The 14042-nt window shown below is 45.6% G+C and overlaps 2 protein-coding genes and 1 long non-coding RNA gene across 6 annotated transcripts; 1 reads left to right on the forward strand and 2 right to left on the reverse strand.

Moving 5' to 3' along the window:
• Positions 1-4237: 4237 nt before the first annotated feature.
• Positions 4238-10216, reverse strand: zdhhc18a (zinc finger DHHC-type palmitoyltransferase 18a). Of its 4 annotated transcripts, none has more exons than XM_057044970.1 (10): positions 9603-10215; positions 9361-9521; positions 8990-9139; positions 8462-8599; positions 8227-8278; positions 7527-7629; positions 7314-7426; positions 7082-7187; positions 6110-6182; positions 5397-5537 (listed from the first exon to the last, which is right to left on the reverse strand). In XM_057044970.1, exons 1-9 carry the CDS (start codon positions 9833-9835, stop codon positions 6141-6143), a joined length of 1098 nt encoding a protein of 365 aa, XP_056900950.1. In that variant the 5' UTR covers positions 9836-10215; the 3' UTR covers positions 5397-5537; positions 6110-6140. The 4 variants fall into 4 exon arrangements, with proteins under 4 accessions (XP_056900947.1, XP_056900950.1, XP_056900951.1 ...); XM_057044971.1 differs by having other exon boundaries at positions 5398-5537; positions 6099-6182; XM_057044967.1 differs by lacking the exon at positions 6110-6182 and having other exon boundaries at positions 4238-5537; positions 9603-10216.
• On the forward strand, positions 10137-11422 carry LOC130532354 (uncharacterized). The gene is made up of 3 exons (XR_008952318.1): positions 10137-10370; positions 10765-11028; positions 11111-11422. It is a non-coding gene; the product is annotated as an uncharacterized LOC130532354 (long non-coding RNA).
• On the reverse strand, positions 11077-13799 carry pigv (phosphatidylinositol glycan anchor biosynthesis, class V). The gene is made up of 3 exons (XM_057044966.1): positions 13470-13799; positions 12116-13282; positions 11077-12027 (listed from the first exon to the last, which is right to left on the reverse strand). Exons 1-3 carry the CDS (start codon positions 13530-13532, stop codon positions 11740-11742), a joined length of 1518 nt encoding a protein of 505 aa, XP_056900946.1. The 5' UTR covers positions 13533-13799; the 3' UTR covers positions 11077-11739.
• Between the last annotated feature and the right edge of the window lie 243 nt (positions 13800-14042).

Genomic DNA, 14042 nt, shown 5'->3' on the forward strand with positions numbered 1-14042 from the left:
TCAGAAGGTCAGTAAGAGGAAGAACGTGGATCCGACTGTAAAAGCTGGGTCGAATATTGATGTTGCTAAACGACCAGCTGCGTAGCTGCAGCCAACGCTTGCGTGGAGACAGATAACTGAGGGAAGACTTCATCTCATTGGACAGGTTATAATATACGCGAAGACCAAACGGTTGCTATAACTGCACTGTTCGGCGTGTTCATTACGGTGGCTAAAATGGCGACGCAGCTGCCACCACGCTGCATAGCACTTTAATTTTAGACAATCCTTTGATCTTGTTTATATCAGGCTCTCTGGCTCAAGCTGCCACGGTGACGGAACCCTTTTTCTATACCAACCGGGTCGGCTTGACCACACCAGTGGGCCCAATAGAGGGCGGGACGTGCGATAAGGCAGGTAAATTTGTTTTTCTGGATTGCTCCAGACGACTCGGCTATGGGGCAGTGGAAACGGGTTACGCAAGCAGCCGTGCCTTTGACGTCAGGCACCGTCCGCTGCCTGCTTGATTTATTACAATAGCACTTGGCAAAGTAGACAAGAGTGCTTCTGGGTAAAAAAACATCGCTCACACACACATCGACACACCTGAAGTGTCTTCTGTCCACACAGACTGGAATGGAACACTGACTGTAATGGAACAAAATGCTAAATGGGGACAAAACAGGGACAGTGGACTGTTTTATGTCCACTGGTGACTCCTTTATTACGCGTACATGTGAGATATTTCCTGTGGTTCTGTAGCTCTAGGGGTGAAAGTATCACTGGATAAGAGAGGTTATGGTATAGTTCATGCACACTGGAGCTCAACGGTCAAAAGTGCTGGGCTAAACGTTGCATAAGGCACGCCTCATCTTACACCCCCCATCCCTGATGAACACGGGAGGAAAAAGAGAAAATTTAATTTTACTTTAGGAAGAGTAGAACTTCAAGGCCTTTGATTCTATGCAATGGTCGAAGGGAGAGCTGACGATTGTTGTCCTCTCATTCTTATAGTTTATACCAAGTTACGCAACGGCTCCAAACCAGCCCAACAAGACACCAAGAGTCCCGTTTTGAATCCCGAACGCCCCACGAGAGCTACAGTACATCTTTCAGCAGCTCAGGATTCAACGGCTGGTCAAACAGGTTCGAACATCAGGAACGCAGAAGGACCCTGACAGCTGCCTCTAATGGGAACCAACGTCCTCGTTATAAATAGAAAATAAATCTGCCCTCTAATGTTCTTGCACCTGGCGAATATTGCATATCACACCGGGGGGAACTGGTTCCCTCCGCTCTCTGAAACATTCACCAGACATGAGAGGGAACCCCTTTTAGCAGCACGCTCTGGTTTCATTCCCAAAAATACTTTCTCGTCTCCCCCATTTGGGACCGGGGGGTGGGTGACCTGTTGTTATGCAAACCCACCGGAGACCTTCGAGGTCAAGCCTCGCAGATAACGAGGGCTAATGTCACCGTGATACCGGCTGGAGTGACCCCGGCCCCGGCCCGAAACGACGCAGCAGCTGTGAAACTGCCTCTCCCAGCTCCTGGACACTATCCGGCACGCCCGTAGAGACCCCTAAATAAACCAGGTCTGAGCGATCCGTGTTGGAAGGTCCTGATGTGCAGGTCGAGACAGCTGTGATTGGAGGAAGCAGGTAGGCTTTTTCCCCCTTACGCAACTTTTAAGTAACATACGCAAACGCGATAAGCCGAGCAGAGCTTAAAGGTGCACTGCGGCCCTTTTGTCACCGTGGGAGGCTGTGTGGTGGGGCCCTCTCAGTGACTCAGCAGAAACTCTCTACCTGCCAGTCACCTGCTATCGCCTCTCAACTTTATTGTGATTGCCACACCATCCTGGCCCGTGTCCAAGTCCCCAGATTAGCACATTATGGCTGTCTGAGAAACGCCTCCACGATATCAGATATGAAGCTGCAGCATTAATTAGCATCCAATTGAACATCCAAAGTGAGCAAGGCACAATCACCCCCATTCCAGGCTGGCGCCGGGTTGGTACACAGGTGGGTACATCAGTTCGGTTCGAATCAGTGAAATCAGAATAAGATGAACGGTTAATAAAAACAATAACAGTCGACTCTACAACAGGATTAGAGAAGAGATCAGTGAGGGACATGTTGACACAAGACAGAATTCCCAAGACAGGAAGAACATTCAGCACCTCTCTGCAGATGAAGCAGCAGGAAGTCAGATATTAGCTGATCAGACCTCCGGACCTCGGACACACAGACAGTTGGAGGTCGCTCCAGGACCGATCCGGTCTGATTGCCTCGCGTGCTTTGGTTTGATATTTTTCAAACGTGCGTGAAGCGTTGCTGCCGCTCAGGTTCCCGTGACGACAGCGCGCCCAGGACTGGACTACTGGAGTCAGAAATTATGGGCTCCATAAGACATGTTGACAGATTCATCCCAACGGTAACGGCAGTCTCTTCTCGTATATGTATGTAATATTTCGGGGGCTGCCTGTTACTGATACGGATACGGTTGCCATGGTGACAAACCCTCCCGACTGCATTACACATAGTGTGGAATTTGTTGTATGTGCTCAACCCCCAGCCCGCTGGTGGTGACACACCGACCTGCAGGCCCATCTCATGGAGAAAGAACTCAGTCCAGTCCCAGAGGGAGACATTTTCCAGTCCAGAATCATGTGCGGTTTCCACTCATCTCCCATCCACCTCAAGTGGAGAATGATGGGGGGAAAAAGGGATCCATAGCATCACATTCTGTTTATTCTGACTGTGTTGGGCCAAATCCAGTGTGTCGGTGTCTCACAGGACCGGCAGTCACGACATGTCCCTGGAGAGCAGCACTACATAAAAACACGCTGCTCGAGGTGGTCGTCTGAGTTTCCAGTAATAAATGTCGATCCTTATTTATATCGGAAGCCTCTGCCCCCCTGAAATTGCTGGAAATTTAGTTTTGTATGAAAGGACATCGATACTGAAGTCCTCACGTTAGTTGTCTCACACCCGAAATTCAGATTTAATCAGGTTAAAAGGTGTAAATGTGATAGTTGAGCTTTGATATTAAGTCCCAGTAAATGGCCGTCAGCCAGCAACTATTTAAAATGAGTCATACAGCTGTTACAGCTGTGTACAGTTTGCACAGTGTGGAAAGACCAAACTCCAAATTCTCAAGGTCGTTGTTACAGCAGCTCCGAGTTAATGTTCCCTGCAAGAATCTCCAAGTTTTGGTTTGATTTTTTTTAAACAAAATTGGTGCTGCAGGTTTTCAGACGCCCGAGCAAAGAGCCTGGCGGCACTCAAAACCTGGCGCCCCGGCACGTTCAGTCCTCCAGGAGCGGCCTCGGCCAGTTCTCCTGCCAGGTCAGACCTACGACCGGCTCCTTTATGATGCATGCGCACGGCTAGGTTGCCATGGCTCCAATACGTCAGTTTTAAAGTAGCACCAGTGCTAATACATCACTGTCAGCGCTTTTAAGGAACACATCTCGCGTCTGTTACAGCTTTATCAGCCAGATCCATAAAAATGTCAACGTTTTATCTTTCCAGCGTATTTGGTCACATCCCTGCCCAATGTTTCATAGATGTTCTGTAAATCTGTGATACAGCAGCACAGGGGGCGCCAGTGGAACCTTTAGTTGCTGGTCCTCCTGCCGCCATCACGGCTGGTCATGGCAATTTTCCTCCAGTTTCAATAATTACAGGCACAAACTTTCTTTCTCTCCCTCGTCTAAGTCAAACCCTGGGCACAGGCTCAGCAGCGCCAGGGAAACCATTTTGGTGACCACAGTAAAGGACGATACTCTGTTTTGCTTGGTTGTGTATAAAAGATGGAAAATTCTGTCAAAGCCCACAATTGGAGCGATTTGATCTTATTAGGTGAAAGAACATCTCTGGAGACAAACACAGTCACATCTGTGAATTTAATTCACTGTTTTCTTTTAATATCTCCTACTCTCTAGACTGCGCACGCACACACACGCGCGCACACACACACACACACACAAAAAGGGATGGCTCCCTCTGTCTTTGATTTACTGTCTTCACCATATGAGAATGCTTTGATTGATCTCAATGCAGTTTATATAAATATCCTGGATATGGTTTTGATATGGGACTTAGCTGCACAGCACATTTGGGGGTTCTTTAGAAAGAAAGGGTGAACTAAGCAGTTAGTCTGGGCCAGCCTGAAATGCAGATTCCACGCTGTAAGTTTCTGTTGGGAACCACCATTTGGTGCACAGTAAAATAATTCAGAAAAACAACTGCCATCCGTTATTTGTTTTTTATTTCATCAAATGTTTCAGTTCCACTGACACATCCTACAAAATATGACAATATGACCTCGTCTTCTCACACAAGCACGGCTTGTAAGCACAAAACCTACTGGACCCACTGACTAAGGCAAATTCACAATCTATGTCCAGCTTTGACGCTCAAATTTTAAAAAAAGAGAGAAAAAAAGATGATGATAAAAACAAGTAGTAGCACTAGTCTGCTGGACCGGGCTGCAATTGTCTGTCTTTTGCTGCCCCCTAGTGGCAGCCTCTACAGCTGTTTCTTTTGCAGGATTACTCTGATACTGTATATAATGGAGAGCAGTTCCAAGACGTGATTGACAGTGGTCTTAAAGAAGCTCACGTATACAGTTTGATACTGGGCAAGGAGGCGCACGTTTGAGCTCACAGACTTTGACATTTAACAGATTTGTTGAGCTATTTCAGATGGTTAGCATCCAGTTGTACAGGACAAAATGAAGACACACTGCAGTAACCGCTACGTCAATAACCTCCATATGCCTTCATTCGAATTAAATATATGTCCATCTTTAAAAGTGGATTTTGATAATGATGCACTGGGTTTTCTTTTGAGTCCTACTCCACTGTCCAGAGCACAGATGTACGTATATACATGTATGTATTTTACAACAAATGTGCCCAGATTTGAAGCCTTGCTTGCATACGATCTTAGCAACTTTACACTGTGGATGTGACATATGGCTTTAAGGTTCAGTGATAGAGGCATGTCCTGGGCGTCTTCATAAAAAGCTGTTAAAAAAATACTTCTATTTTGTGCTTCCAAACTTTACTAAGATTAACCTTCATATTGAAAGACACGAGCGGGGTATAAACTCACAGAACACACCAGCGAACTGTCAGCTGAGGTCCCGCCGACTCCTCTGTGATGAGCATTGAGGACATGAGCTACGCCCGCCTCGGGTTTAGGCCCTTCTCAAGGCAGCGGCACAAAACTGACCTCCGGCGCATCCTCAAGAACAAAACCAGCCCGGCTCAATGACGGCGAGGGAGAAGCCAGGCGGAAAGCCGGGTTAGTGGAGTGCAGCGAGTCCCTCTTGTTGATTCTGCTGAAGTGGGGGCAAGGGGTCACCACAGACTGAAGGGTGGGCGGTGGCGCACAGCTGACCGAGGCTGAAGGTTGTGCAGAAAGCGCCACCGAGCTGGAACCCTCCGGGCCCATCGGGGTGGTCTTTGGGGTGCCGGGGGGGCACAGTTCGTGAAAATCGAGGGAGCGAACCACTCTCCCCAGCATGCCCTTGGTGCTCTGAGTGCACTGTGGAAGTGTGAGAGAAGAAGACACGTTCAGACGCGTCTGGTGGCTGTGACAGGAGAAATAAGACAAGCAGGAGAAATCTGTTGGGTTTGCTTCGACGCTCATGCACAGTGAAAGCAAAGGCGGTCCTGATGATGACGGCAGTCGGGTTCATATGAGACATGGAAAAAGTGAGTTAAGAGGCAGACAGATACACGCAGAGAAGCCAAATATGCACAGAAAAGCCACTTTGTCCCCGTTTTTCTTCCCATCGTGGAAGGAGACGCAATCTGCAGGCTCGCGTCGGCTCTCATGCGCACAAATTCATCGGCCCGAGAAAAGACATCGCGTAAATACAGACGGGGGTCGTGACCTTCAGCCAGCGCTGAGTGAGTCATCGATTTTCAGTGACAGAAGAATGAGTGACAGTGAAGCATGCACATTCAGGAGGTCAGTGAAGCCCTCGCACCAAACACAGCAGACAGAGACTGAAGCAAACGTGTCTGTGCACTGCTGAGGGAGACGCTGCGTTATGAAGGTGACAATGGGAAGTGGAGAGATGTGATTGGCCCAACGTTCTACCTTATTCTTACCATCGACCGGCCTTACAGGTAGCAGTGGCCTTCAGGCTGTGCAGGACAAAGCAAAATCCTGACAGTTCTCCTCCTGGCAGGGGGGAACGGATACAGTGTGACACCGACTGTAAGGTGTTTTCATCGCAACAACGGAAAACAAACGCTCCCGTCCGGGCAACGGCTCACACAATCTTAAGAGTAACGGAAGAAAATGTAAAAATCCGGGCACAAAGAACAGGCAGTCTGAACTGAAACACAAAAAAAGTAGCAAAATATAGAACAAATTTTATTTGAAATATAAAAAGCTGTTTTAACAAATCAGATGTGTAAACAACAAAAGGGCATTTAAGAGTGCGTTTTGTCACAACAGCGTGATAAAGTGCTGGTAAAACAAAAATATGACCGTCACCATTCGCATCAGCTGTTTATGCAGGAAAATCCAACTGTCTGCTACAGGAAGCACAGAGGAAATTCTGATAACTTGCAAGCAGTTGTCATGGGTTGAAAATGTGTTTACTGTCCCACAGCAGGTAATAGCCAGATTAACATCTGCAGCCGTATGATGACCAGCTCAACAGCTGCTTAGCTGACGACTGGCTGCAGCAGCCGTCCACCTGCTCGTCTTCTGAGGTGCTCAGAGATGCTGATACTGATTTGGGTGGTTCCCGTCACATTATAGCTTAAAAAAAGCCGCTTCCCTCACACTCCAGTTCTAAGTAACGTGCATATTTACTTTTACATCGCATCAGGTCCGATTTATAGCTAGTAAAGTTGTTCCAGTCAAGTCTGCGACTGTCTGAGCAACATCCTTTTTCTGATATTATCGACAAAACCACAAAAAAAAAGTACCTCAAGTCTGAATCAATGTGCTGCAGTTTGGCAAATCAACTCCAAGGACAGAAGCTAGAGGATGAATTAGTATAAAATAGACGGGAGGAGTCTAATGACAACACGGGGACATGGGAGGGACCAGGAGCTGGTTCATCCTACCATGTGAGCATCGTTCTTGGCCACAAACGTGGGCAGCTCCATCTCCGAGGTAGAGGCAGTGGGGATCATCTCTTCCAGGGGCAGCCAGCCTCTCCTGTCTATCAAACTGGAGAACAGGGCAGAAAATCTCCATTTTACACACAGCCAAAGGATGAAGACATGACTGAGGCAGGAAAATGTGTATAGACGCTGAAAAATGAGACACAGAGGTGTCAGTGCCAATCTTACTGACCTCGGGGGCATGGGGCCACATAATGTAGCACAGCAGTTGGTTATAATACTGTTGTAGCTGTATGGGTTTCCGTACTCCTCTCCGGCTCTTTTACTTGACCAGGAGCCCTTAATCTGCAAAATTAAAGGACATTGCGAGCGGTGAGTGAGCAGACATCTTGAGCCACAATGACTGTATCAGATGTTCTGCCAAAAACCACACACAGGTACTTACATCTTCATTTGTTGTGAGGTTAGAGGCTATTAAGTATGTATGGAAGCCTGAGAGTCCCAGAATGGACCAGATGGAGAAGAAGCAAATCACCAGTTCGACCACAGTGCACAAGCAGAGTCAAGGTTGGTAACACTTAATGCACAAAATGTCAAAGCCTACTTCTACCATTTCTTGAGCTTCTCATGATATCTACATTTATACACAGTCAGAGGAGCAGGTTATCTTACAATAATGTTAAAAATACAAAGGGAATTTAAGAATTCCATTTTGAAGATGAGTGAACCTGTAATATTTAGGAATGTGCATCCACTGGAATGTAAACCAACTCATCAAGAAGTTGATGGATGCAGGTGGTGGCATGCACGTTGTGTAATCATGTAGCAAGGCGTGGTGAACATAAACAGGTAAATTACCCCACACCCTCAAATCCAGCTGCAGTCACGCCACCAATGGCATTGTCTCAGTGAGAAAGGAGGCAGCAAACCGCCTGCTGGAACGCCATCTGCCTAAAAGTGGCGCCTCACTGCACGTTAACGCTGATCCTATTAAGGCCGGGCTTAGTCCGAGGAGTCGCTCCAAAGGCCTTGTCAACAGTCTGACTCGTTCCATTTGCTGGCATAAAACAACAGCAAATTCTAAAGAAAAGTTAATCCGTGGCCCAAAAAAGGGTGATGGTACTGCTGGCATTTCAGAAGGATATCTGGCCGGGCTCTCTTGAATGGCTTGAATAAGGCTTTTACCTGCTTGTGAACCTGATGAAAGAAACAGAAAGTCAATTAAATTATGTGCAAAATAAGCAGTAAAATCAGAGAACAAAGCAAAACAATGATGCAATTCCAAACGACTGCTATTATTTGTTTTTAATAACAGGACAACTACCGAGTACATTTGTGCATGCATGTGTGTGTGTGTGTGTGCAGAATGAGGATACTTACGCAAAGTAATGTGCGTGATGACACAGCCAAATATGAAAGATGTCAGGAAAGACAGCGAGACGATGAAGCTGTAGAAGAAGCGGTAATTGCGCTTGCCAACACAGTTGCCCACCCATGGACAGTGGTGGTCAAACCGCTCTGGGGGTAAAACCAGCCACAAAGATTAGAGTCAGCTTTACAATGTGTTAAAAGTATTGGGAATATTCAAGAGTAATGTATTCTGTCAGGACTGGATAAAGGTTTTTCAGACCACACAAATATACTAAAAAGAAGATGTGTAGATCTCACTATTTTCTCAGTTAAATCCTGTACATGTACATGTCAAATTCCTTCAAAGATCTTAACCATTTTCTTATGGAAAGCAGGAGAAAGATGCCAGTAAGCCATGTAGGGTGATTATGTTGGACATGCAGTGAGGATAAATTAAAAATAAATAAATTCTCAATCTACTCTGTTGCTGGTGTTTCTAATGCCTCTCCTCCATTTTATATATATATATATATATAACAATTCCCACCGGATTCTTACCCACACAGTTGTCACACAAGCTGCAATGGGAGGTCCGAGGAGGTCGGAAGGTTTTACAAGTGAAGCAGTATTTGAGCTTCACCACCTGCTGGTTGATGAGGACCTCCTTGGTTCTCGGAGGTGGGCGATATGAAGATGATCCTGAGGTATCTTGAAATAGAGAAGTTCAAGGGAGGAGTTGAGACTAAAATATGTGACCAAGACACACACTCAAAAGGTCTGTGAAAGCAATAAGCCAGACTGCTCTTTAACTTTGGTAAACAGTAAGCTACTTAGGTCTACAGTTAAATTTCTAGCAGCCTCCATATGGCAAAGCTTTTTAGCCCATCTGGCCTGCGGCGAACCGCCACGGCCTCCATGTCGGCCCTTACCTATTTGTTTCTCTATGTCCGCTGCTTCGTCTGGCGTGGCCCTAGGTAAGATACCTGGATCTGTAAAGCTGGTTCTCAGCAGAGAGATGATCACAAACACAAAAAGCACGCCACCGATCACAGGTATGAAGACGGTGAGGTGCTCCACAAGGAATGGGCAACTGTGGAGAGGAAAAAGAATTTGTTGCCACGGTGATCTACAAAGTGGGATGTTGCGCTTAATGGACAGACAAGATACTTACTCGAATGCAAAGAAAAGGCCACATGTGACAACAATAAGGACCAGAGTCATTGGAAGGACACCATTCTGCCTGGCCAGGATGAGTCGTCCATCACAGAAAAACCTGTTTTTCCCCGGAAACACTTCCCATTTCCTCCGCGGCCGCTGCGACCTCTTCCCGATGTGGTTCTCCGCGGACGAGGGCGACACGGACAGCGCCCGCGGGTCGATCTGCTGGTACTCGCAGTTCTTCATGGCGTAAACAGTATCAGCACAGTTCAGAGGGAGAGAAAGGCACGAAGTAATCGCTCTTCTCGCCGAGTTATCTAGAGTCAAAACTCTCAAGTATCAGTCATTGTACGCGGACATCTCGCTCGTTCCGATAGCGCTCAGCAGGACATCCTGAAAGCTAACGTTAGCTAGCTAGTGGGACAGCGAAGACATTTCGCTCCGCCGCAGATTTTAACGAGCTGAACCACTTCCCCGGTTGATTCGACGCAAATGAACATGTTTGGGGTTCAAGCTAAATCCATTCGCAAATGCTGGCGAACATTTCGTAGTATTAAAAACATCACAAACGGGCTCGAAGTGACGCTCGTTGGAACGGGTCACGGCTACTTTTCGCCGTCGCTAATCTACGTCACGAGGAGGATGTGGACGTAGTCGCGAGAACACCCACTGACGTCACATTTCAGTGTCTCTCGCGACCAACCTGCAGAGATCCGGAAGCTGGAGGAGCAGATGGTTGCAGAGCTAGAGATGGTTTGATTCACGGTTTAGTAAAGCCCAGGTTAGTTTTCCCAGCTCGTTTATGGAGAAGGATAAATATGATGCTGCAGCAGACAACATGAATAATCTTGTTGGGGAACTTTGGCCCTGAGCTGGCAGAACAGATGATGCCAATAAGATTTTTTTTTCGTAGAAGAAGAAATCCATAATCAACGCTAATGAAACCACTACAATAACTATGAAACGTAGAAATAAAAAGTCGACTAACAATATCAATATTGCAACAATAGTGACATAATCAAAGGTTATTATAGACATTGCGAAACCATTATCTGTAACTTATCATTTCAATCTGTTTTCATTTCTGCATGAAATGACAGTAAAAGTCAGTTAGAAATTACTCCATACTGCCACAGATTTCTAAAAACTAATAATAGACTGGATTTTTTTTACAGTTAAATATCATCTACTCAATCACTGCCATTATGGATTCAGAGAAAAAAGATCAACACCACGGCAGAGTCCACCCCTGGAGGAGCCGCCAGTTCATTACAGAGCCCGACGAGCATTTGGGGGTTCGGTACCTTGCTCAAGGGTACCTTGGCATTACTCTAAAGTTGTTCTGGAACCTACCACCTACCTCAGCCCCAGTTCCCAACAGACTGAGCTACCACCACCCCACAATATTAGACTCAATTGTACCCAATCCCACAGATGAAGTAATTACAAATTATAATTACAATAAATTGAATAATGAGCAAGTTGAGTAACATTTTTGCCTGTTTAATTCTGTATTGACAGATTCTACACTGAAAAAGGGACAAAGACAGAGTTGTCTTTACATCAGGTGACCATTTTTTATATCCTTGAGTCTTTTTTTAAAACTCAAATATGTATTCCTTCACTAATGTCATGACCTCTATTGCTTTTAAAATAGACATTTCTAAATTTCAAGGTAAAGTCAAAAGGACAAAATACAAAGGCAAATCATGTACGCTGTACTTTATAAAACAAATAAATAAAATAAATCAATCATTTCATTACAGGAGAACACCAAAAAAGCACTGGCTTTACAAGGACTACAAATAAATGAGAACTATAAAACAGCTACAATTTCTATGAGTTCCTAAACATTCAGAATTCCCCGTGTGTCATTCAAAAATCATTAAAAGCATGCAGTGCAATATCAACATTATGGAGGAAAGCTGCTGGAAACACATTTAACAGGGAAAAGAGGTTATTGCTCAAACAGAGTTCTAAACATGAATGATCAATTTATTATGTAATAAAGCGTGGAATAAGGAAACGAAGCATTCAAGTAGTTTCCTAACAATTACCACAACAAAAGTGAGATTTTGACGTCCTGTTAGAAAACACCATTCTGTAGATTTGAGTGGGAATAAAAATGTGGTAAAGGCGCAGTTATTTCTTTATGTCCATGGAAAAAAGTTACAGTGCAGAGCAAGTCCCAACACCCAGTAAGAGAGGAAATATCCCAAGATGCTTTGTGTTATTGGACAACAGGTTGTGAAATGTGGAAGAAGGGCAATGATGGGGTTTGGGGCTGCGTGCTTGCATCCCCCTCTGGTCGCTGTCAGCAGCTGAATGTTGGGATTTGATGTTTTCCTGCGATGAAGAAGAGGTTCATTGAGGAGGAGCAGGTGAGCACTTATCCAGAAGGGCACGGGAGACGAAGACGCCAGGAATCTGGTCAGAACCTTGAAATATCAATGAAAAACAAAGGCAATGAGAATGTGTAAGGGACAGCTGTGATGTTCTAGACATGGATTTACATGATTTACATACCTGAACATGCATGCATAATGTCCCAAAAGCCAGAAGAACTGTTGAATGCACCACATATACAAACACTTTTGGATTGAACAGTCCAGGTATGGGTTTGTCAAGCCCCCTATTTGTGCCTGTCTCCCAAAGTCCAAGTCTCAGGCACAGTTCCGGATTTGCTTGAAGATAAGCATAAGCTGCCATTATACCGAGAGTAGCCATAGGTAGAGCTAGAAGGAAGTTTGGTATCTGTTTTAATTCAAAGTAGCGGAAGAATCCCACATCCCAATATACATCCTGGATATGAGAATAAAGAATGGGGAGGGGTCTCATACACCAAAGGGGTGGTGGGCCATTTTCATCTGGGACTCGGTAGCCCTTCCGTTCACCCAGTGACAAGAGTGCAAGGGGGACCCTTTCCAAGGACAGGGATGGCGTGCAAAAAGTCCTATATCCATAGTACTGAAAAGCACAAAATGGAAGGGCGATAACCATAGTCCCCAAGATGGAGGTTAATAACAGACGACTTATTACCCAAACATATTGGAGGACTTTCCTGTGGCCTTTCGTTGTCACTCGATATACACGAATCTGGGAAATTGCACGCAATGATGGAAGGTAGAGCAGAAACCCGATGTTTACCAGTCCATTGGATCGTGCTGCAGTGGCTATGCTGAGGGCCAGACAGGCTCGGAAGGTGAATCCTTTCTCCAGCAGGTACAGGCCACCAAATGTGAGAGCAGCAAACAGGCTCTCGGAATATCCAGCAGTCATGAAAACATTAGCAGGTGTAATGCAGTACAGCAGAGTGGACAGCATAGCGAGACGTCTGTCCTGGAGGACGGTTCTACTAAGGGCGTGCAAAGCAACGACACTCAACAGAAAAAGTGCACTGTTCCCCAAAGCCACAGCCACCAGCAGCCGCCCACGCATGCCCAGCCAGCTGCTTACTGGCCAGAGCAGCGTATCTGCCAAGCCCCTGAGCAAAATGGGGAAAAGTGGGAAGAATGCAAAGTTGTGCTCATAAAGGTATCCCCTCTCAGCAATGAAGAGGAAATGCTCAGCATCCCAGCGAGAGAGGCCACTGAGCAGCCAGTCCACCGTGGAGTCCAAGTACAGGGGCTCCTCTGTCCTTGGTGGCATGAATGCTTCAGCATTATGGTCAGGGATGACAGCATTAAAGGCAGCCTGCGGAGGAAATGATTTTATAAGGTAAATCTGCAGTTACAAATAGGAATGTGCCGTCAACAGAAACAAATAAGCACATTGTCACCAGGAGGTGAGTCAAAAATCAGGTAAACTGAGGACTTACAGCCAACATTATTATAGCTACGAATTTCGCTTCTTGAGAAATTTACCACGAACCAAACTTTACCTGCAGAAACAGTGATAAGCCCCTGGTGACAGCGGCAAAGTGTACAACTGTTCTGACATCCATTGTTATTGCTGAAATGAGCAAAAATGGACAAAGCAGGTTGTGACAGGTCTCGGCATTGTCGCTGTAACAAATCGGTTTTTCCTTTTCAACAGTCCGATTACAGAAAAGTTCAATTCTGTGATTGTCGCAATTCCATTCATTTTACGGTGAAGGTGGACGCCCGTTTCTATTTTATAGCTGCCATTGTTAAACACAAGTTTTATGTCCGTCCATATACCGATCTCTTCTCGTTCTCCCGCAGTGCCTCAGCTCTTTTCTTCGTTGTTTGTCAGAAGGCGGCTTACGACCCACAGCGCCACCTATTGTATCGGTAGGCACCGGCAACGTTAGACTATAAATATATATCAATTAATCAATCAATGTATATGTATGCTTATATATGTTTATTTTAGCTTATACATAACCGCATAACCGCTTTTTATGTATTTTTAATCATCTTACCGATGACTTTATTGAATTCTTAAGATTCTCTAAGTCTAAACAGATATTTAACTTCCGGCGTCACTGCAG

The sequence above is a fragment of the Takifugu flavidus genome, chromosome 10 (genome assembly GCF_003711565.1).
Source record: "Takifugu flavidus isolate HTHZ2018 chromosome 10, ASM371156v2, whole genome shotgun sequence".
In the NCBI taxonomy this organism is placed as follows: Eukaryota; Metazoa; Chordata; class Actinopteri; order Tetraodontiformes; family Tetraodontidae; genus Takifugu; species Takifugu flavidus.